Here is a 23079-nt window from a genome sequence, read left to right on the forward strand (position 1 = left end):
CATTTAAAAGACAATTAAAAGACAACTCCAAGGCTTTGTGGGGGCAGTTGGGTAGTGCCATGTATAGAGTGTCTGGAGTCAGCAAAACTCATCTTTCTGAATCAACTGCTGCCTCAAACAGCACAAAAGTAGTTGTGTGATCCTGGGCAAGTCACTTACTTCATCCTGTTTGTCTCGGTTTCCTCACCTGTCACACGAAATGGAGAAGGAAATGGCAAACCATCCTAGTATCTTTGCCAACAAAACTCCAGATGGGATCACAAGGAATAAGACATGACTGAAATGACTAACAAATTCTATAGGTTTCCTGCTTTGTCTTTGTGTGGGAAGTTTCTTTTTTTTTTCCTTCAATAGTATTTTATTTTTTCAAATACATACAGATAGTTTTCAACATTCATTTTAGTAAGACTTTGTGTTCCAAATTTTTCTCCCTTCTTCCCTTACCTTCTCCCTCCCCAAGACAGCAAGTAATCTGATATAGATTAAATAAATATTGTGTAATCTTTTTAACATATTTTTGAGCCTATTTCTTTTACTCATTTTAGTCATAATTATATTTTGTATTTCAATAAAGATTTATTGAAAATTGACTTTTATAAGACACTGTGATGAGGGTCTACATATTTTAATGTGCATATTATATATTATCTGTGCAATTTGTTTTGTTTATATTTTTTTATTGTAAGGTGCTCAAGGGCAGTGAATGACCTTTTGTTTTTTTTCCTATGTATTTCTCATGTGATGAGTGAATACCTCTTTGACTAAGTGGTACATTTCAAGATTAAAAAGGACTACTTAAATGAAAGTAACCATAATTTAGTGTGACAGTAGGTGTAGTTTAAATACATCATTTTTTCTGGATCATCCTAAAATTTGGAAATAGCTTAGAAAAATATCACTATTTGGAGAAGCCAGGCTTCTTAGTTTCAGAATTCAAAAATCAGAAATTGTAGGGGGAAGGAGATGGCCACATCTAATTTTAAAATCTGTTTTTATAAGAAGAGTTTAAAAGAAACATTTTATATGTGATTCTTCACCTGTCACTGTGCTGATTTCCTAATCAAGTACTCATAAAAGAATGATGAGTGCTTTTGTCCTTTTTCTAATCCTGACCCTGTCGGTCATTCAATCACCAGATATTAAATACCTAGTGTGTGCTAGGCATTGGGGATACATGAATGACACTGTCTCTCTCTTTGTGAAGCTTACATTCTATAAGAGAAGATGACAAACATGTTAAAATATATGCAAAATAAGTATACTCAGCCGTGTGAGTTTGGGGAAGTCTCATAACCTCAATCAGCCTCAGTTTCCTCATCCTCAAAATGGGAATGATAATAACATCTGCTTGTTGTGAAGATCAAATGAGATAATTTTTGTAGTGTCAACCTTAAATCACTGTAAATTTTTGTCATTAAGCTATCAAAGACTGAAAACTTGACTAAAGACTTTTGTAGGTAAAATAAAAACAAGATAATTACAAGAGGAGACACTAGCAACAATTCCCTCTTGCAGATCAGGAACTATTTTTTAAAATACTAATTTAAAATGTATCATCTGTTTGGCATTTAACATGTCAAGGAACCTTCATTTTATTATAACTTCATTTGATGGGGTCTCATTCCCTTTTTAGGTGACTGAGCTGGAGTGTGTGAGCAGCCAAGCAAATGCAGTTCATACACACAAGGCTGAGTTAAATCAAACAATACAGGAACTGGAGGAAACGCTGAAGAAGAAGGAGGAGGTATTTGCTAATGTTCACTCACTAACATAATCTCATTAAGAAGCATGTAGAATGCAGACAGGTTATTTAGTGTGTCTCACTGTGAAATGTAACCGTGCTGCTGTGGAAAATAAGGTTTCTTTAGCATAATGTTTCTTTTTCACTTAAATAACTGAACTTGCTGTCATATTCTATGATCTTATGTCTGTCACTGTATATAGAATATATATATATAAAACATATTCTATCATGAGGCTGTCGACATTCTAAAAATCTGTCCATTACATCTGCTTTAAGAGTGTCCATAGGAACAAAGGAAATAATTAGAATAAAGACAGTCAAGAGGCTAAAGCATTCTCAGAGGATATTGATCTTTGCCAGCCACAAGGTCCCATCATTCCTGAAGAAAGAACCATCATCAGAAGATTGGAAGCACCCTCAGGAGGTCAGCAAGACCAGCATCCTGGCTTTTATGCTATCCAAGGCAGAGGACAGTCCCCCCTTTTGTTATTAAAGATCACACCACATTAGAAATATATTTATGTGTGAGGAGGGACTTTCCCTAAATGTCAGCATCAGTGCAAGGATGAAATTCAGTTTTCTTAGGCCTGGTGTGGTATTTTCAGGATACATTAAGGTTATTCCTTTCCCTGATAAGGGCTAAACATGATTAAAGACACTCAATATTTTACCTTTCCTAGGAAATAGAAAAATTGAAACAAGAAATTGATAATGCCAGAGAGCTACAGGAACAGAGAGACTCATTGACTCAGAAACTACAGGTGAGATGTTTTACAAATATTATTATCTGTTTATTATAATATCATGTATTAAATGTGATTTTGTTTTCCAGAATTTCGTTTTCCATCATTTACTTTTTCCTAGGCCAGTAGGTGGTACAATGGATAAAACTCTGAGCCTGAAGTCAGGAAAACCTGAGTTCAAATGTGGCCTCAGGTATTTCTTAGCTGTTTGACCCTGGACAGGTCACTTAATCCTGTTTGCCTTAATTTCCTCATCTATAAAATGAGCTGGAAACGGAAATGGCAAACTGCTGCAGTAATCTTTGCCAAGAAAGCCCCAAATGGGGTCACAAAGAGTTGGGCATGACTGAAATGACTGAAAAAGTTCTGTAGGCTTCATGCTTTATATTTGCGTTGGGGGCTTTTTGTTTTGTTATTTTTTCAGAGTTTGCGTGGTGATTTCATTAAAATAACTTGTATTTTTCATATTCATCTCTATATAGAATATATACATCTATTTACTCTCTAAACATGGTTACAAATACTAATTATTTTCAATAAGTTCTTTTAAATGTTTTGTGATAAGTGGGGATGCCATTTGAATCTATTATTTTTTATTTCTAACAAAAATTTTATACAACTAAAAAGCCATAAGTAATATATTAATTTATATTCACAACTAAACTAAAGAAAGTTTTGAGGTCCCTGATTTTATAGAAAACTACTTAAACTAATTTCGCTGAGCTTGGAAATTGCCCATATATGGCTTCACATTGAGATAATTTACACTGAATCATGCTATTTATAATAAGGGAAGGTAGAATGATTTCAAGGAGACAGTACTGGACTTAGGGGACTGTGAATTAAAATCTAGCCCTGGTGGTAACAAGCTGTGTGACCTCGAGGTAAGTTGACCATTTGTATTGATGTCCTCATCTGTCAAACTAGAGTGATTATGACTGTATTACTTAGAGTTTGTGTGGAGATAACAGTATAGACTTATTATGAAGATCAGATGAGATCAGGTAGGTAAAAAGCTTTATATGTAATCAGATTTTGTTATGTCTTTGTAGAGAAACATTCTCTTTTCCTGGTTTTAATTTGAATTTTTAAAAATAAATTAGTATTAATGGGAAAATGGGCCTCCTAATGTTTGATGTTTGTTGCCTCTTCCCAAACCCTGCTATTGGATACTATATACTTTTTGATTGGTATGTAATTACAGTCCTCCAGGGGCAGGAGAATGTACTCCTCACATTCTCATCTTCTACTCTAAATACTAAACTGATCATGGCCAATTTTCCGTGAACTATGGATTAGTAGCGTGTTTGGATCAAGGAACAAAAGAAAGTTTGAATAGGGAGGTGAGGTTTGAAGAATCTGGAGGGAGCCAAAGTTTGGGGCAGTTAACAGGTGAGGGAGGGCCTAGAACTTGTGGGTACCTTAAGAAGATAGCTTTGTAGGAGAGCTACTCAACTAGGGAAGTGGGTGGCTGGAAAGATGAACGTGACATAACATAAGTTATTGCTATCTTACTTCTCACCCTCCACATTTTTACTGCCTTCCTACCACATTGAACTGCCTCCTATATGAGAGGGGGGGGGGGAGGGAGAGAGAGAGAGGAAGGAAGAGGAGAAAAGTATTGAGAGAAGAGACAGAGAGGGAAGGAAGGAAAGAGAGAAAGAGAGGCATGGAGAGAAAGAAAGAAGAAATAGGGAGAGAGGAGGAAAAGAGGTACAGTGGAGGGGGAGACATTTATTAAGCATTTACTTTGTGGAGATACAAATAAAAGCAAACAAAACAATTCTTCTCTCAAAGAGCTTACATTTTAATAAGGAGAAAATGTTACATAAAGAGGTTCTGGAAAGTTGGGAGGAGAAGGGAAGGGTGCCCAAGCACAGGAGCTTGTCAAGAAGACTATAAGAAATATTAGTTCCTGACTGGAGAAGGCACAGAGACTCACCCTTTCAGTCAAAGAAGTGGAGGTGAAATTTCTTGTGGAGATTGAGAATGGGAGGCCACAGGAAGTGTTGATCAAAAATGATGACCACTATTTGTTTTGAACTTCTGCTGGTTCTTTAAACTACGTAGCATCTGTTTACTACAAATCATAGAGTCATGGATCAGGAAGGGACCAGGAGAATTTGTCCACTATAAAACTATGTCACACATTTTCAGGCAGCACCACACTTGAGCTCTCTGTCAGTGTTGAGAATCTCTCCTCTGCTGGTTAATTTGTTGGATGGCACAAGTATTCATACTGTATCAGCTCTGAAGGGAAAATATAGTAGGTTTTTAAAAACAGATTTTCATTAAAGCCATCAATCACTTTTCAATTTTAAAAAAGAAACCCTCATAAATAAACTATACCATAAAAAGTTAAGCAACACCATCTAATAGAACAATTGTAACTGACAGATCAAATAACTTTCCACTTATATTTAAATTTGGTGGGGTTTTGCCTTTTGAAGTCATCTCATGTCATCTCTAACATATTTGATCACTTGTTTTGCAGTCATTAAATTTAACACAACTGAAATTATGATTATAGATTCAGACATTTTTTCCGCTTTCTATATAGATCAACTTCAATATATATTTACCTGGAACCTCTTTGTAGTGGGAGAGACAAATTTCAGAGGCCACAAGGAGTTCTAAGAGAATAGATCTTAGGAAGACTGACTTAGGAAGAGCAAAATTTCAGTCTAATTTGAATGAATTGGTCAGCTTTTCCTTGGCCCCACCACAACAGCATCATCTTAACTAAAATTTCCACCATCATACCCCCACCATAGTTTATACTTATAGAGTATAAGCTTTAGAATAAAGATAATTGGTTTATTATTGGTTCCAAAGATTAAGTTTTTTCCACTAATCCTCCTGGTATTACAATATAGAATTCATTATCTTTTCTTCTCAAACCCTCTCCAATGTTTAATTCCCCCATTTCTTTTGATATTGATGCTTTATCATCCTTCCAATTAGTTGTCTGGTACACAAGCTTGAAATCATTCTCAACTCTTCTCTCTTTCTTATTCTAACTTCCCACATGCTCTTTATAATTATGTTATATTCACTCTTGATTTTTTGGTGTGTGGTTTTTCTTTCTATTCATATTATAGTTGTGCATTTTGTCTTCTTGGTCCTGCTTATTTCACTCTGCATCAATTAATGTAAATCTTCCCATGCTTCTCTGCATTGATCATTTGGCATTTAACATGTCAAAGAACCTTCATTTTACTATAACTTCATTTGGTGGGGTCTGATCTTTCTTACAATATGGTTATGTTACATTTCATTTATATAGCATAATTTGTTTAGCCATTTTCTAATTGATAGATTTCTACTTTGCTTCCAGTTCTTTGCTATCACAAAAAACAATGCTTCTCATACACACACACACACACACACACACACACACACACACACTCTCTCTCTCTTTCTTCTGTGGGATGTAAGTCCAGTAATAGAGTCTCTGAGAAGTGGTACTCAAGTGCCTTTCAGCATCGTCATGATTGACATGATGATGATGATGATGATGATGGTGATGATGGCAACAACAGCTAACATTCATATAAACACTTTAAAGCTTATAAATACTCTTTATATTTGAATCTCACAATAATCCTGTTAGTCACTAAGTTTACATTAAACTGCTACTTTATACCCAGACACTGTTTTACGTAGACAAGACAAGAGTTGCGGGGTTAGAGAAAGGAGGAATAGGATCTAAACTATGGCAAAAAGAAACTAGTAGCATAACAACCAGGAAGAAATAAAAGAGTGAGAGAGAACTTTTTTTTTTAAGGTGCCTGAGGTGGAGAATGGGAAAGCCAAAGGAAGCAATTAGTTACCAGTACCAATCCTTGGCTTCAGCTGCTTGAATGCCTTGGAAGCATTTTCTTTCTGTCTAAAACTGTTCTCTGGAATGCATTTTTTTTTAAAGGAAACTATTTAGGGATGATGTTGCTTCTTGAGGCTGCTGCCAAACATATAATTGTGGGTTCTACCTGACTGCTCCTTGCCTTGAAAGAATGCATGGGTTTGCCCAGAATGACAAGAGGAGCAAGAGTTTTTCAGTTTTTTAGGAAGTCTTCAGAGAACAAACTGGGTAGTGTCCTTTCATATTTACAAATACAATTACACAGAGTCTCTTTCTGTTTGGAACCTTCTTCCTTCTGCTTTCTTGCTTGTGCAGGCAGGCAAGTCAGCAGGATTCTTGGTCATGAGTAGAAGTTAGTCATTTAATTATAGTATGTCTATCTTACCCCAAGTTCAGAAACATGATGAGTTTGGCTTGTAAACTTGTAAATATTGTACTGGTTTCAAATTCTTTCCTATCATCTTACAGGCTATTCTAGTGAAAGAGATTAAAAAACCATCTGGTTAATTCTGGTAATTATGAATACTTGAAGAACAAATAGAGATTCATTGAATTCATATGTATTTTATTCCAGCTGCTTTGTCTCTTCCTTTCATTTCCCCAGACCTTTAGTTGCTGATTGTAGACATTCCTTGAAATTGTTTTCATTGATATTTCGACCTTAGGACTCTCAAGAAAGTACTTAAAAATTGTAATTAAATCTCAAATATTTTCATAGGCTTTTTTTTCCCCACAGACCAATATGAAAAGACAGTCCGCCAAAGGATGCACAATCTAGCATAGACCTGATGCTTTGTTTTGATAACAAATAAGACTATGGGAGAACATGATCTCAATTACAAAACTCACTCATTAGGTCACATTTCTTTAGGTTCAAGTGATTTCATGACTGCATACTTTTTCTCATGAGTGTGGTTTTTTTTCTAATCCTTTGTGGATGAAATTTCTAATTTCTTAGATCAAATAGATTTATTTAGATCAGCAATTCTGAATTTTGTGCCCTTGGGCTCTTGGGTAATATGGTGAAATTTATAGAATCCTTCTCAGAATAATGTTTATAAATACATAAAATATATAAGGTATAAGATCACAGAGGAAAGGTTAGCAAAATTAAAAACTTAAATTTTTTTTCCCATTTAAATTCATGGATCCCTTCAACACTACCCATGGACCACAGGATAGAAGTTACACTAGATCTTTCTTAAGTTTTTGTTCTTTTCCATGTGTACTTAATCCTTACATTAAGTAGATGTATATCTGTATGTTTTTATATCCTTTTACATTTACATGTGTAATTTTTAAGATAGGGCTAGGGAGGTAACTTGTTCTCATCTAGTATAAAAATGAGCTTTCTATAAAGTTTAATTTTCATTGACAGTTCCATGTGCACTTATTAACCCTTTAATTAGGATTATGCTATCCCTTCGTCTTATTTGTTATCAAAATAAAGCCTCTCCTGTATATTGGGTTGGGTATCCTTTGCTTTTAATATTGGCCTATGGGGGTAAAATAAAACACATGAAAAATATTTAAGAATTGGTTACAATTTCTAAATACTTTCTTGACAATTCTAGAATTGTTTCTGTTTTTAATAAAAGAGATGTTTTTAACCTCTTCATGTAAGATTTTCCCTTTGATCAGAACCAATTTCAACTTTTTGAACAAATGAGTTATCAAGATCTTTTGCTTCCTTTTTGCCATAATTTGATCCCCTAGTGTGTATTCTTTCATATTTATTAAAGATGCTTTTCATAAGCAATCAGGGTAATTTGGACAGGACATGGGATAGCATTGTATGATAATTTTCAAACTCCTCATTTTCTTGGAGCCAAGCCAAGGCAGTGAAGAAGCCTCCTTTTGTTTCTAAACAAGCAAAAGTTTCAAATGTGGGTGGGCATGTTCACTTTTGGCATATGTTGTTTAGCCAAGAGGCTGATCTGAGTGTGGAGAGACAAAATGAAAACTGGAATTCTTGATCAGAATGAAGACATCTACCAGTGACTCAGTTTAGTGGAGATCATCTCAGAACCACCATTTAAGTCCATATTATTGTGTTCAACACAATTGATTTGTGATTTTGGAGAGGAGGAGAGTTGGGGAGGTTGTTCCTAATAGGCCCCTGAGTTTGAAAGATTTGTATTGATAGTAGTTAAGTAGCTTAGTGGATTGACTATGACTTGAAGTCAGGAAGACCTGAATTTAAATATTTACATATGACCTCAGTTACTTATTGGCTGTGTGACTATTTGCCTCAGTTTCCTTATCTGTTCTGGGTGTGGAGTCAAGAAGACTCATCTTCCTGAGTTCAAATCTGGCCTCAAACACTTATCAGCTATATGACTCTGGGCAAGTCACTTAACCCAGTTAGCCTCAGTTTTTCCTCATCTATAAAATGAGCTGGAGAAGAAAATGGTAAACCACTCCAGTATCAAATGGGGTCACAAAGAGCCAGACACAATTGAATAAAAATGGGGATAACAGCACCTGCTTCCCATGGTCGTTGTAAGGCTCAAATGAAATATTATTTGTAAAGTACTTTGCAAACCTCAAAGGGGCTATATTAATAGTAGCTGTTGTTAGTATCATTATCGTCATCTGATGGTGATGATGATTCTGGCAAACCAGAATTAGAAGTACAAACTAAATTTAAAAGGTCCCTATTCCTGCCCCTACCTTGGCTAGAGTTATCAGAATTCATCTCAATCCATTTGCTATGCAGGAATCTAAAAGAAGTCCCCTCATAAACTGGAAGAGGAAGAAATCCCAATCTTCCCCCCCCCCCATTTCATCCCAATTTATGATCCATCCTGTAAGTGACATCTTCCATTTTCCTCTCTAAAAAAAAAGCAAAAGGTTTTGTGTGTTAACAACAAAGCTTAAAAAGAAGTAAAACAAAATTCTGCGTTTTTATGAAACTCACTAACAGTAGTCTAGCAGTGTAAGGGGTAGAAAGTGGTCATTCCCTCATAATTGGCCCTCACCCTTGTGATTAGAACCCTTTTTTTCCAACTCTTCCTTTAGGGAGGACTTTAATCAACACCTTCAATCTTATTCTTTGGGGAATGAGCTTCTTAGAAAACTTGTTACATAGACTAGAACAATTGTCTGAAGCTTCACCCTATCTACTAGATACAACCTCCACCAAGCTGGGCCCTCATTCTACATCCCAAAGAGTCCAGTTTCTCTTGATCTTCTCTTTGTTGGAGAAACCATAAAAAGAGATCATCAATAACATTTCTTTTTCTGCCTAGTTTTGAGCTCCCAGAGAGGGAAAATCCTAGAGATTAGAAAGTCAGTAGGTATCTATCTGTCTATTTCTCTCTTTTCCTATAATTTCTCTCTTGGTCACCTTTCAGCAATGAAACAACCAACGGACCAACAAAGAAAGTGTTAACCACAGTTTTATTTTTAACCAGCTTTTTTAGAGACTGGGTGACCAGAAGCATAAAATAAACTTTAAAGAAACAGAAATAATTTTTGGAACAAATGCATGCTTTCCTGGGGAGGAAGAAGAGAGAGGGCATTGGAGTCATTTCAGATTTTGCCTCTGGCAAGTTCGGTTTAAAAAAAAAAAAAAAAAAGTCCAGTAAAATAATCAGCGCAGATGCTCCTCTTGGTCCCCCAAAATCCAAGCCTGATCTTTGTGACTGCTCCCCCTTCCATGGGAATTATTCTCTGCTGCTTCTGCTGGTCACAGCCTCTCCATACTCTGCTCAATTCCCCTTGAGCTTAATGGAGGACCCTCAGTTCTTCCTCTCTTGTCTGTCAAAGTCCCTCTTACCCTGAGAGATGGCAGTATGTGGTGGATGGCACAATGGCCATGGTACTACAAGGACTTGTAGTGGAGCAGGAGGTCTGGTCCCCTTTCTCATTTCTTCTCCTTCTCTTCCCCTTCCCTTAGGAATGGGTGAGGCTAGATCATCTACCTTTGGGGCTTAATCAATAAGCACTAGGTGCCAATTAAAGCTGTGTTTCAAATTGTCCAGTTAGCAAAAGCACATGGTCAAAAATTTACTTGGTTTCTTTAACACCTTCAGCTTTATATGCATTTTTCAGCAGAATTGCCTTTATTTTCCCACCATCACTTTTCCCTTTGTCTTACTTTTGGTGCCATTTCGGGGCTAGCTTCTGGCTTTGGAGAGGCAGGTAAGGAGGGAGATATGGCCTGTCTTGTTGGTGCTTCATTCTTAACTTTGTATTGTCTCCCTAAGCATCTCCTTCAGCCTTTCCTAGACATAGTGACAGCAATGGTGAGTTGCTCTCTTCTCTTCCTCATGCTACCCAACTTAGCTATCCAACCACAGATAAACTTTTTATTTGCATGTTATACATAGTATTTATGTATTTTTGATAGAAGAAAAAGAATAATAGATGTATACCAACTGTACAGTGAATAAAGCACCAAACCTAAAGTCATGAAGACTCATTTTCCTGAATTCAAATTCAGACTAAGATAGTTCCTAACTTCACCCTATTTGCCTCTGTTTCTTTATCTGTAAAACAAACTGAATAAGGAAATGACAAACTATTCCCAGTATTTTTGCTGAGAAAAATCCAAATGGGATCACAAAGAATCGGACATAACTGAAACAGCTCAACAATGACAGCAATCAAGAGAATTCTTTTATCATTTAAATCTCTGGTTTCAGCCTTCTAATTCAGCACTTTCCCCAGAATTACTAACTTCTCTCTCTCTCTCTCTCTCTGTTTTTTTTTGGGGGGGTGGGGGGGGTTGTTTTTGTTTTTTGCTTGTTTTCATATGCAATTCCTATCAAGCAGTTCAAATATTGTCAAAAAGAAAGACTAAAAACCTGGATAAACCAGAGATGATAGTTAGTCCCTTGAATAATTGAGTTGGCTGTTTTCTGTTCACCCACACATCTTGTATAACAGTAATATATACCCAGAAGAAGATAATTTATTTTCCTTATATGGATGTGCCTCTGGCTTACTAGGCTGGTAGAAGAAATTTTTTACCATAAAACCTAGCATCCATCCTGTTATAAATGCTTTCCTGTAGGAATAAGACAGATAGGGTGAAGGAGCCAATGGCTAAGCTAAATGAGTACACTAGGAGGTTTGGTATTACTTAGGGCCAGCTACTTCAATAGGTCAACAGAAACCATGATAAACTATTTAGAATAATAGTTCTGGTTTTCATTGGCTTTCCTCTCCCATCATGTTAACCAATTGCATAGCCTAAGGAAATGGAATACGTTGTACTTTCACCAGTAATTTTTCAGAGTCTGAAATTCTTTGTTTTCATCCGGGAAAGAGAAATAAAAAAAGTTTCTATGGAAACTTTTTATTACTAAGAATATGTGATATGTTTGAGTCATAGAATTTTAGGGCACTTTAGAAGTCAGTGAATGTATCCCTCTAACTCTAGGTTTACCTTTAAATTAATTTGACTAATAAACTGCTTATCTATTCACTAAAGAACCCGAATAATTACTGAATTCTTCATTTGTGCATGGTACTTCTTCCTGAGTTACACTAGTTAAAAAAGCCAAACTACTCAAATTAAAACTGAACAACTAGGCTTCTAGCTCCCCTTGTTAAATAGTAGAACTCTAGGAATTGCATAGACCAATAGGGTTTTGTTGTTATTGGGAGGAAGGTAAAGGGCAGGGATAGCAAGAAGAGAAATTGTTTTATATTTATTATCTTTTTCATATTATCTTCTTTGACTTTTTCCCTTACCTCAAGCCAGGTCTGGGACAACCAAGATTTGGTTCAAGGGTACCAGTATCTGGGGTGGGAGAGTACTTCTCTACAGCAGTTCAAAAGTCACCACATTCCCTCCATACCCTGAGGCTGACCTTCATTGCACAACAGGATGCCATTTCCTCAGCCATCCCTCCCCTCTCCCCCCCAAGGAACACTCCTATCACTCTATCATCATGACATCTTTCTTCCAGGGATCACCTTTCTTTCCAGCTCCTCCAGAAGAAATGTTTATGATCTCTTCTACCTTTATAACTACCCTCCCTCATAGACATATTGCCCTCCCAGACACTGTTCCTGTACTTATCCATTGTTTTGCCCAGGCAAATAAATTCTTAATCAAGGTTGTCTTCTTCCCCTCACTTCAGAATTCTGATAATTTGCTTTTATGAAAGACAGTGTTCTTCATTTTACTCTCTGTTCTTTGCTGTTTTCCACTTGTTGACAACCGTAACAGTACTATTTAAAAAGTTAATTGAGCCAGAATTTCTTCTGTTATAGCCAGAAAGATGATATTCCTATTTCTATCTATCTCAAAACCTCAGAAGAAAAAAATATATTCCATATTTGGCTAAATTTAGCAAATAAGTACAAATAAGACAAAAAGTACTTGATAAGGTTAAAAGCCTCATGAATCACAACTAAGAATATGACTATTTAAAGGTGCACTGTCCTTACCTGCCAGCTAGGGAAGGAGATGGGGGGGAAGGAGGGGAATATTTGGAACAAAAGGTTTTGCAAGGGTCAATGTTGGAAAAATTACCCATGCATATGCTTTGTAAATAGAAAGTTTAATAAAAAGAAAAAATTTGCTTTTCACTTAAAAAAAAACAAAACGGTGCACTGTCCTGTCCTTTGTCCCATTCTATGTGCTGAGTGAAGCCATAATAAATAATTGTATAAGCATGTTTTCAGGAGCCTAATATGGAGAGGGCTTTGCCTGATTTCCCTACATCAGAAACAATTTGACTCCTCCACATTTAGACACTTCATAAAAGTCATAAAACATTGACCTTTTTTTAAATTTTTATTTTCCCCAGTTACATGTAAAAATAACTTTTCTTTTTTGGTTATACATGTATATTCACTTTTTATGTATTTCCTTCTGAATTTTGTTGAGAGAGGGAAAATCAGAACAAAAGGGGAAAACCACAAGAGAAAAAAAAATGAAGAAAAAGGAAAAAAGTGAATATACCATGTGTTGATTTATATTCAGTCTTCATAGTTCTCTCTCTGGATGTGGATGTTTTTTTCCCATCCAAAGTTTATTGGAATTACCTTGGATCACTGAACTGCTTCTCAGCAGTTCTTCTCAGAACCAGGAAGAATTCACTGTGATAGTCATTTCACAATCTTGCTGTTATTGTGTACTATGTATTCCTGGTTCTGCTTGTTTCACTCAGCATGAGTTCATGCAAATCTTTCCAGGCCTTTCTAAAATCAGTTTGTTCATCATTTTTAATTGAACAATAATGTTCCATTGATTTCATATGCCATAACTTATTCAGCCATCCTCCAATTAATGGTCATCTACTCATTTTCCAATTCTTTGCCACCACAAAAAGAGCTGCTACAAACATTTTTGCATATTTGGATCTTTTCCCCTCTTTTATGATCTCTTTGGGATACAGACCCAGTAGGAGTACTGCTGGATCAAAGGGTATGCACAATTTTATAGAACTTTTGGGCATAATTCCAAATTGCTCTTTAAAATAGTTGGATCATTTCACAACTCAAAAAACAAGGTATTAAGTGGTACCTCAGAATTGTTTTAATTTGCATTTCTTTAATCAATAGTGATTTAGAGCATAATTTCTTTGTCTGAAGACCATTTATCAATTGGGGAATGTCTTGTATTCTTATAAATTTGATGCAGTTCCATATATATTTTAGAAATAAGGCCTTAATCAGAAATACTGGCTGTAAAAATGTTTTCCTTTATCTTTTATCAGTTGGAGAATGTCTTGTATTCTTATAAATTTGACACAGTTCTTTATATATTTTAGAAATAGGCCTTTTTCAGAAACATTGGCTGTAAAAAAAAAAAAAAAAATTTCCCTTTCAGTCTTGGCTGTGTTAGTTTTATAAAACATTGATTCTTCCCAACCACATAAAAGAAAAGATGATGGCTAGGAAAGCTGACTAGAAACCTAGCTGAAGTTACTCCTTTCCCTACAGTGTTTACTCTGAATTTTACACATAAGGTGAATGAGGACACCTAGTCTAAGGGGTCTGTATAGGAGAAAAGGTGCTCAAGCTGGAATAGCCAGGAAGGAAGGGAAATGCCAGATAAAAATCATTAGGAAATAAGGCAAGGACAGAAAGATAAAATTCCAAGAGAAAGACACTAGAATACAAACCTTCAACCAAGAGAAAGACTCATAAAGGCAAATAAAAAAGTGTAAAACAAAATTCCCAAAAGGCCATAATTAATTGTGAAGTTGTATTCCTGAAGCAACTTATTGTTGAGTAGAAAGGAAGACTCAAATCTGGCCTCAGACCTTTATTAGCTTTATGGCTTAGGCAAGTCCCTTAAGTCTGTTTGCTTCAGTTTCTTCAAGGGCAAAATGGGGATAATGATAGGATTTATCCATCAGGGTTGATGTGAGGATCAAATGAGATAATATTTGTAAAAACAACAACAACAACCTAGTGTAACTTAAGGATAGATTCCTAACTCCAGGCCCACCATTCTATTCACTGTACCACTAATATGTAAGGGACTAAGGATCTAAGATGATCTTAAAGAATTGGAAAAAGAAAAGAATTAAATTAATATTTATTCTGCATACTAACTCCCACACTCCCTTATAAGTAGATAAATATCTTTGGAGGTGGGACAAAATAGAAATAATATTGTGAGAAATTTCTCAATTAAGAAAAACAAAGGCACATAACAGGGGAGAGCCAGAGATGCAAACTCAGCATCTGGATTTGGAAAAAGGAGTATGAGTTCTTTAGTCTCTCAGTAAAAGTGGCAAATTATTATTTGAGAGGAGGATAAAAGCAGTAGACAGAAGGTTGACTAGGTTGAAGACACTGCTTCATGAAGTGATGTTTCTAAGGATGAAAGACAACAAAAGGCAGCCCACCAAACAAAAAATGTAAATAAATTAAATAATTATACCTAGGAAAATGTAATAACATGTATCAATCAAACAAAACCTGCCTCTAGTCTAAGTGACCAAATTCTGAATTGAGCAAATTAGAGACAAGAGAGGGAGCAATCAAACAGTTTAGTTTCAAAGTGAGGAAAATGGCTTGCAAGCAAGAACATGTGCCAGAGCCCTGCCCTAGTGGGGAGTCCTGCTTTAGAGTGGGCAGATCTGGGTACACAGTGAACTGTAGCCCTGACACGGGTAACAGCAATGAGACATGTTTGATTCACAGCAGGACTATATGACTAGAACATGATTACTTGTCCAAGCTTGTATAGTGCTTGTCTGAGCTTGGCAAACATCCGGTACTGGTCAAAGCAATAATTATGTGATTTTTGCCAGAGAGTAAAATGATCCTTAGGGTGACAAAGGACTGTTGTTATGTCGTGGTAAGGGCACAGCCTGCTTGCTCTGGAAAGCCATCTCCTAATATCTTGACACATAGAAAGAGAACAGAAATTGGTTGGAGCTGAGATTTAGTATCCTAAATATTCTATTTTTTATGAGATGATGGAAGCATGGGAAAAAAAAGATTAAGGATTTAACTCATAAATGGGAGAATTTAGATAAAAGTAAATGAGAGGGTAGAATTTAGACAAGATAAATGAAAATCTTGGATTAAGAGATGATACAAAAGAAGACTATTTAAGCTAATGTGAGAGGAGACTAGACAGGGCGAGGAAACTGGATTTTGAACCACACATTTATATGAATAGGGAAAGTAAAGGATCCAAATAGTAAAGGGAGCAACAGATAAAGAAAGGGAAATGAACACTTTAATCAAAGAACTTTTAATGGAATTAATAAATACATGAGGAAGAGGGGAATTCTATGGAAACAAATTAGGATCAAATTTTTGGCTTAGAGGGAATGATAAAAGTCAACATAAAAGAAAGAAAAATGTGACTGTAATAGTCCGTGAGGCTTGAAAATTCTGAGACATAATTTCTGGGTAACTAAAATTCATTTGATTAATTATGGCTAGCAAATAATTAACAAAATGGATCAGAGCCACTTTTGGGAGACCTAAGACAAAGCGTGGAGGACATTAAATGTTTATAAAGCCTTTTGAAAAGTACATATTTTTAACAGGTAGAAATCAACTCTGGTTAACAATTAATGGGAAAATGAATATTATAATGAGAGGTGAACTTCTTCAAATGAGGGACTGGGAGTTGTTATACAAATATTGTCACTGGGACAAAGAGAGGCTCATGTCAAACCAGATCACTCCCATGTTGGCAATTATAGAAAAAGATCTATCCTCCACTCAGTCAATGAAAATAAACAGTGGCGGGATAAGAATTCCACCTAAATAAGGTGGTCTGAGTGTGGAGAATCCTTTGTTTAGGCTCAGAAATGCTGCAGAAGCTGGCTTTGAATGAGGAACTAGAAAGAAAAAAAAAACTTGGATTCTATCATATTAATTGATTATTAATATAAAAGAGGTAAAATTTAAAAGATACCTACAAAAATACAAGATACTCAAATTAACCAAACACGAATCAGATCCTTACCTAAAATCAGATAGTGAAACTGAAGAAATCATAAAGAACTACACCAAGACAAAAACTCTGACAAATTTATAAACGAATTCTATTTAACTTATAAAGAACAATTAAAATTCATTATCTATGAATTAGTCTGAATGACTAAGAAAGTAAGCATGCTACTTAATTCATTTTAGGAGAATACTGTTCCTAAACTAGGAACAGATAAAGTTAAGAAACTGAACCATTTAACAATATCACTAATAAATAGTGATAGAAATTTTTTAAATAAAAAGACTATAGCAATACAGAATACTCACTATGGCAAAATTGGGTTTATACCTGGAATGCAAGAATGCTTCAGAATTCAGGAAACAATAAGACTTATTGTATCAAAAGCTAAAATAACCCAAACTAAATGATTATATCAGTATGCAGGGGGGGAAACTTTTGACAAATCATAATTATAATAATAACTAATCTATATATATTTACATGTATATACACATGTGTATGTATATATATATGTGGGAGAGAGAGAGAGGGAAAGGGGGAGAGAGAAAGAAAAAGAACTTTAAGGTTTGCAAAGTGCTTTATAAATATTATTTTCGTTTATCCTCACTACAATTTTGGAAAGCATGTGTGCTACTATTATTTACAGATGAAACTGAGGCACCAAAAAGTTAAGTGACACAGGGTTAAACAGCTATTAAGCATCTAGATTTGAATTTCCTTATTCCAGATCCAGTGCTCTGTCTACCACACCACTTCTCTGTATCACTTAAGAGGCATGGATTTTAGGTCACAAGGTGGGAATGGAGATGGGAATGGATAATGAATTGTTTTGTATGTAGTGAGTTTGAGACACTTATGGGAATCAAAAGTATAGAATTCTCATTCACAAGAGTGTTTTCTGCAACATATTGAATGTACTAATAATAGGTAATACTGTTATATAATAATAATATTTATATAGGGCTTATTATGAGCCAGCCTGTCCTAATTATTATATATTTTACTAATATATTTAAGTAGTTCAATAATGATTATTCTTATTACAATTATTATATTTTTCAATCCTCACAATGCCTATGGAAAATAAGTGTTATCTTCCATTTTAAAATTGAGGGAATTGAGGCAGACAGCCATTGTGATTTACCCAGGGTCATCCAATTATCAGATGTCTAAAACTGATTTGAATTTAGGCCTTTCTGACTCCAGATCCAGTGCTCTATCTACTGTCCCAGCTAGCAGATAGCTAACATTACTCAGTATATCAGTATACTCAGTATGTTATAGAGCACATATTAAGCTAAGAATGAAAAAATGTGTGAGAGAAAACTATTTAGTCACTGCTTCACATCTGTTTTATGTTATATATATCATGTTATAGATCATAGTGAGACTTGGCTTGACATCCCTGTCTAAAATGGGTCGTGCAAAGTATTTAGTCTTCAGGTCACTTTTCAGCATTTGGTAGCAAAACTCTTTTGCATCTTTGATTCAGCTTCTTCTTCCCTCCTGCTCTCCAAGTGCAGACATCTCCCAAAGCCATTCCCTTATCTTTGCTTTCTCAATCCGGTTTCTGAACACTTTCCCAGGCTATCAGCCATACTAAGGTCAGACTTCTTTCATATTACCTGTTGAAATTCTGTTCTTTCTTCAGGGTACAGCTCAATACCAACTTTTTCATGAAGCTTTCTCTGGTCTTAGCTCAAAGTCTTCTCCTTCCTCAAATTTTTTATATGATTATTTGTACTTAATATATGTAATAATATACATATTAATCTCCCTTTTGTACTTAATATATGTATCAGAATATTCAAGTACATGTTAGATTGTAAGATCCCTGAAGAAACTTGACTTGTTCCTTTTTCTAATACCTAACAATGCCTTGAACATAATGACTATCTGATAATAGACATGTGTTATAGATATATATGTGTATATATACACATAATATAATAATAGACATTTATATTTACACAATAGACATATATGTATATATTACAGATAGTAGAGATATACACACATATAAATGGATCAAATTAACTACAGAAGCAATTTTCTATGGTAGAATGTCATTTAGGTATGTGTATGAGTGTGAGATGGTGGGGAGGAGGTAAGAGTCTTCCCAGAATGCCAGCCTGCCTGTGTTTTATGAAAGCCATAGATATGTTCTAGCCTCATTTGACCCATTTCTGGCATCTCCTGGGCCCAAACTAGTAAAGTAGCAAAGTTGCCTGATTTATGTTTGATCTCCGTTCTCTTTGCCCTATTTTAGCTGCCAAAGACAGGTAGCAAAATGAGAACAAGATCTTTAGAAACAGAATCTTATGCCTTATTATCAGAGAAAAGAGACAAGAAATGATGAAAGAAATAAAATAAAATATCTTTCAAAACTCATGTTTCTCTTCACTGCCAATACTAATTACTTTTGCCTTTGTAACCCCCAAAATATTCTTGAAATGATCTTTTGAAATATAGATAAGTAGTCTACCTAAGTTTAAATGATCTTGTTTTGTTTTCTTTCTTCCAATTGAGTTATGTTTCATATTTTTCTTGAAGAAATGGATAGGAATAATAGAAAGCTGATCTCAGAGCTTGAGACACCTGGGTTCAGATGTTGCTTCTGAACACACTATTTGTGTGACCCTGGGGCAAGTCTAACTCTTAGAAACTCAGTAAGACTAAATTGCAGAAAAAATCCTAACTTGTATTTGGTAGAGGAGTTTCCTCACTTCAGAATTTCCCTTACCAATAAAATCACAGGACTGATCTTTTTCCACTTATCCCTTATTCTTTACTAAATTTTGGACCTCAGAAGCTTTTTGAATCTTGAGATGAGAAGCTAGAAAAATAATTGTATGCTTGTCACCTGATCTTTTAAATATAGGAACTCAGTAAATTATATCTGTTTCTAAATTTGAATTAACATCTTGCACTTCTTTCTCTAAAGGAAGTAGAAATTCGAAATAAAGATCTGGAAGGACAACTCTCGGACCTAGAACAGCGCCTGGAGAAAAGTCAGAATGAGCAAGAAGCTTTTCGCAATAATTTGAAGACACTTTTAGAAATTCTTGATGGAAAAATATTCGAACTAACAGAATTACGAGATAACCTGGCCAAGCTCCTAGAATGCAGCTAAAGGACCTGGGATTTCAGTGCTGATCCTCTAAAGACGTGCTGTCTCTTCTTCATAGGACTACCTTGGGCTCTGCATCAAATTTGCACAAAATTAGGATATTACTCCTCCACGAGGAGGACCTATTTGCAAATTGGAATAGGATATTTCAGTGTAAAATTTAGAATTCAGCTTGTAGCTAGTTAAAAACAAAATGAAAAACTTGAACTACAAATTACCTCCTTGTACATTATTGGCCATAGTTAACTAGAAAGCTATTAATAGTCATTTGATGCAATCCTTTTCTGATATTAGCCAGTGGGAGAATTAGCAGTGTCTGGGTCACATCCTCCCCCCTTTTTTTGTGTGTTGGACACAGTTGTAGATTATCTGCTTTTTAAATTTATTTATTTAAAATATCTAACTGCTGTGTTTTGTGCAAAAAAAAAAAAACACAAAAATCAAACCCCAAATTTAGTGCTGAAAGCCCTGTGTTTTTATTTTTGTTTTCGGTTTTTTTTTTTTTTTTTTTTTTGTTGATGATGTTGTTGTAACCTTAATGATTTCTCAGGATACTTTGCACTGTTGAGAAGCAGTGTCTTTACGAATTAATTCTTGCCAGAAGTGAGAGAGAAATGTATCTTTAATTGAAACACAGATAATATAACTGCTTGTATAGAGTTCTTCCTTTTTTTTATACTGGAAGATATTTCACTCGTTCACTCTGGTGTTCTATGATACTGTCCAGTGTATGGTTTACTTTTCCATATTGATTCCATGTATTTAGGATAAGATATTATCTCCCATTTTATTACACATTTTAAAGCCAACAAATGAAGGCAGCTGAGTCCCTCAGAAAAAATTTCTTTTTAAATTTCTGATAAATTTGACATACTGTACTGAACTATAACAACCAGACAATGACAGTCTGGTTTGTCTAGCAATGTTAAGGATATTTACAAAATATGCAGTTACATTAAGATGTTTTATTTATATATTTTGCAAGAAATATTTTCTGAATGATCAATGCATTTCAATTTTAAGTGTAATAGTGGCGAATGGGGAACTAACTCTGTTTATTATAGCTCATTTTAAGGATGTATAGCTATTTTAAAGGGGATACATTTATGTTGAATTTGCCCGACTAAGAGGACTGTTTCTCACTGCTGTGATAATAGCAAATTGAGATAGAGACAGGTTTACTCTGTCTGGGTCTTCACACCACATCTGTATCCAAACCACAATAGGCAATATTCTGAACTGTTAACTAGATGTTTCAACATGGGAATTGAATTCACTAAGCTATGCTCAAGTGAACAGGTTTTAAAGTTGTTTTGATGTAATTTTAAAAAAGATTTTTGGCAAACTTGCATTTCTTTATATGATATATTTATTTTAAGAAAATCTTTGAAAGGTAAGCCAAGCATCATTTTGTCTGCTTACTGAGTAGGAATTGCATCAAACTCCGTCCTCACTGTAAAATACCTATAATGTTGAAGAGGATTCTTTTTTAAAGTGGATGAATGAGTGTCTGACTTTGAAGATCAGTCTCAAGAGGCACTGATTTTTCTTTTGCACCCCACATTAATTTAAACGTTACATACAAAGTTAAGATTGTTAATAAATTTGTACAACAGACCGCATCTTTCACTTAATGGACAGACTCTCTGTACTAGAACATTTGGGTCTGTTTATATTTGTGTGTGTATGTTTCTAATGCACACTCATTGAATTTATATTAGAAAGAGTTCAAACACAAATGGCTTATTTATAAAATTACAGTTTTTTTTTTAACAGTGAGTTATCAGGTGTTTCCTGAAAACTTTCCATCAGACCCTCAGTTATCCTATATTAATATATGTGCTCAAACATCCTGTAAGTCACCTCCATCTATTTGAGGCTATTTTCTCACCTCTTATTCTGGGGAGAACAATTTAGCTAAATACATTCAGAGCTGAGATATTTTTATGGTAAGTCACGTATTTAATTTGATTTGATGGATGGAATTTAGAAGTAGAAGATGTCATGATATCCACAGATCCCAAGAAAGATTCATTTAAATGGAGGTTTTAACTTGGGATCAGGGAATTTAGTCATAAAGAAATAATGTAAGTTGATGGCATGGCAAGTGAATTATCATTTTAATGATGTAATAATTAAAATATTTTTACAATTTGACATAGGTGTCATTTAAATGTGGGAAAATAGTTCACTAAAATGTCTCCACTTGAATTGTGTTACTATGTGAGACGTGTCATTCAATATATACATATAACTATATGTATATACACAGAAAATTATTTTTAATATTTTCCTACTGAAATGAAATTTGAAATTGGAAAATTTTTGAGATTTTTTTTCCTTGTCCCATAGAGGATAGTTTTTGTTTTTTTAGAGATTAACAATCTATTGAAGGCTGCACCTTTTAAATTCCCAGATTGTTATAAATAAGACATGTACATTATAGGGGATAAGATGGATATAAGTGCACATATAAATAAAATTTTATTGTTATGAATATTTTAAATGTTCATGTACAACAGGTGCGTGTCTGGAAATTGTCATCTGCAGGTCATAATTAGATTGTGTGCCTCCTGTAGGCCCTCCATTTCTGTATTATGAAAATGATCATTTACATATTTGAAAAACTAATTTTTTTCCCAGAGAAAAATACTATATAGAATACCTATATTTAGATCCAGCTGTGGGTACACAGTCATATAAATATTTGCCAGAAGATAATATTGGGGAAGAAAATAACCACAGAGTGCAGATATGGAATAATATGGGGTGGGGGTGGGGGGACCAGAACAATCACATCATATATAACTTGTTATATGACAACTATAGAGTCTTGTTAAAAAAATTTTTTGAAAAAAAAAAGAAAAAACAAAAATACAATTTTTATTTTGAAATACACTTGCTGTTCCTCTGGAGAATGTACTTTTTCTCTTTATTTTTCTTTTCTCAAATCTTTTACAGGTATTAAAAAAGTGTCTAAGTGATGGCAGCATTTACTTAAATCTTATAGGTGCTACTGGATTTTGCATTAGTGTGTTATGTTGTGAAATCCTGACTTTGACATAAAAGGTTTTTATAAATATTTCCCTGTGTGGAAATTTAGTTTTTGGCCTCCTTCCTCTCTCTCTTTTTCTCCTTCCCTCCATGTTTTTTTTCTCTCCCTCTCCTTCCTTCTCTCTCTTCTTCTCTCCCTCTGTCTCCCCCTTCCTC

The 23079-nt window shown here is 34.8% G+C and overlaps 1 protein-coding gene across 2 annotated transcripts in view; it reads left to right on the forward strand.

Moving 5' to 3' along the window:
* The window catches only part of HOMER1 (homer scaffold protein 1), a 156449-nt gene extending 134796 nt beyond the window's left edge, over nt 1–21653 (forward strand). For both annotated transcript variants that reach the window (XM_031966081.1, XM_023495794.2), the window contains 3 exons: nt 1634–1744; nt 2425–2505; nt 19684–21653. In XM_031966081.1, coding sequence (XP_031821941.1) covers nt 1634–1744; nt 2425–2505; nt 19684–19872 — 381 coding nt within the window. In that variant the 3' untranslated portion in view covers nt 19873–21653. The remainder of the gene's footprint in view (nt 1–1633; nt 1745–2424; nt 2506–19683) is intronic.
* Nucleotides 21654–23079: the final 1426 nt, after the last annotated feature.

The sequence above is a fragment of the Sarcophilus harrisii genome, chromosome 1 (assembly GCF_902635505.1).
Source record: "Sarcophilus harrisii chromosome 1, mSarHar1.11, whole genome shotgun sequence".
NCBI lineage: Eukaryota > Metazoa > Chordata > Mammalia > Dasyuromorphia > Dasyuridae > Sarcophilus > Sarcophilus harrisii.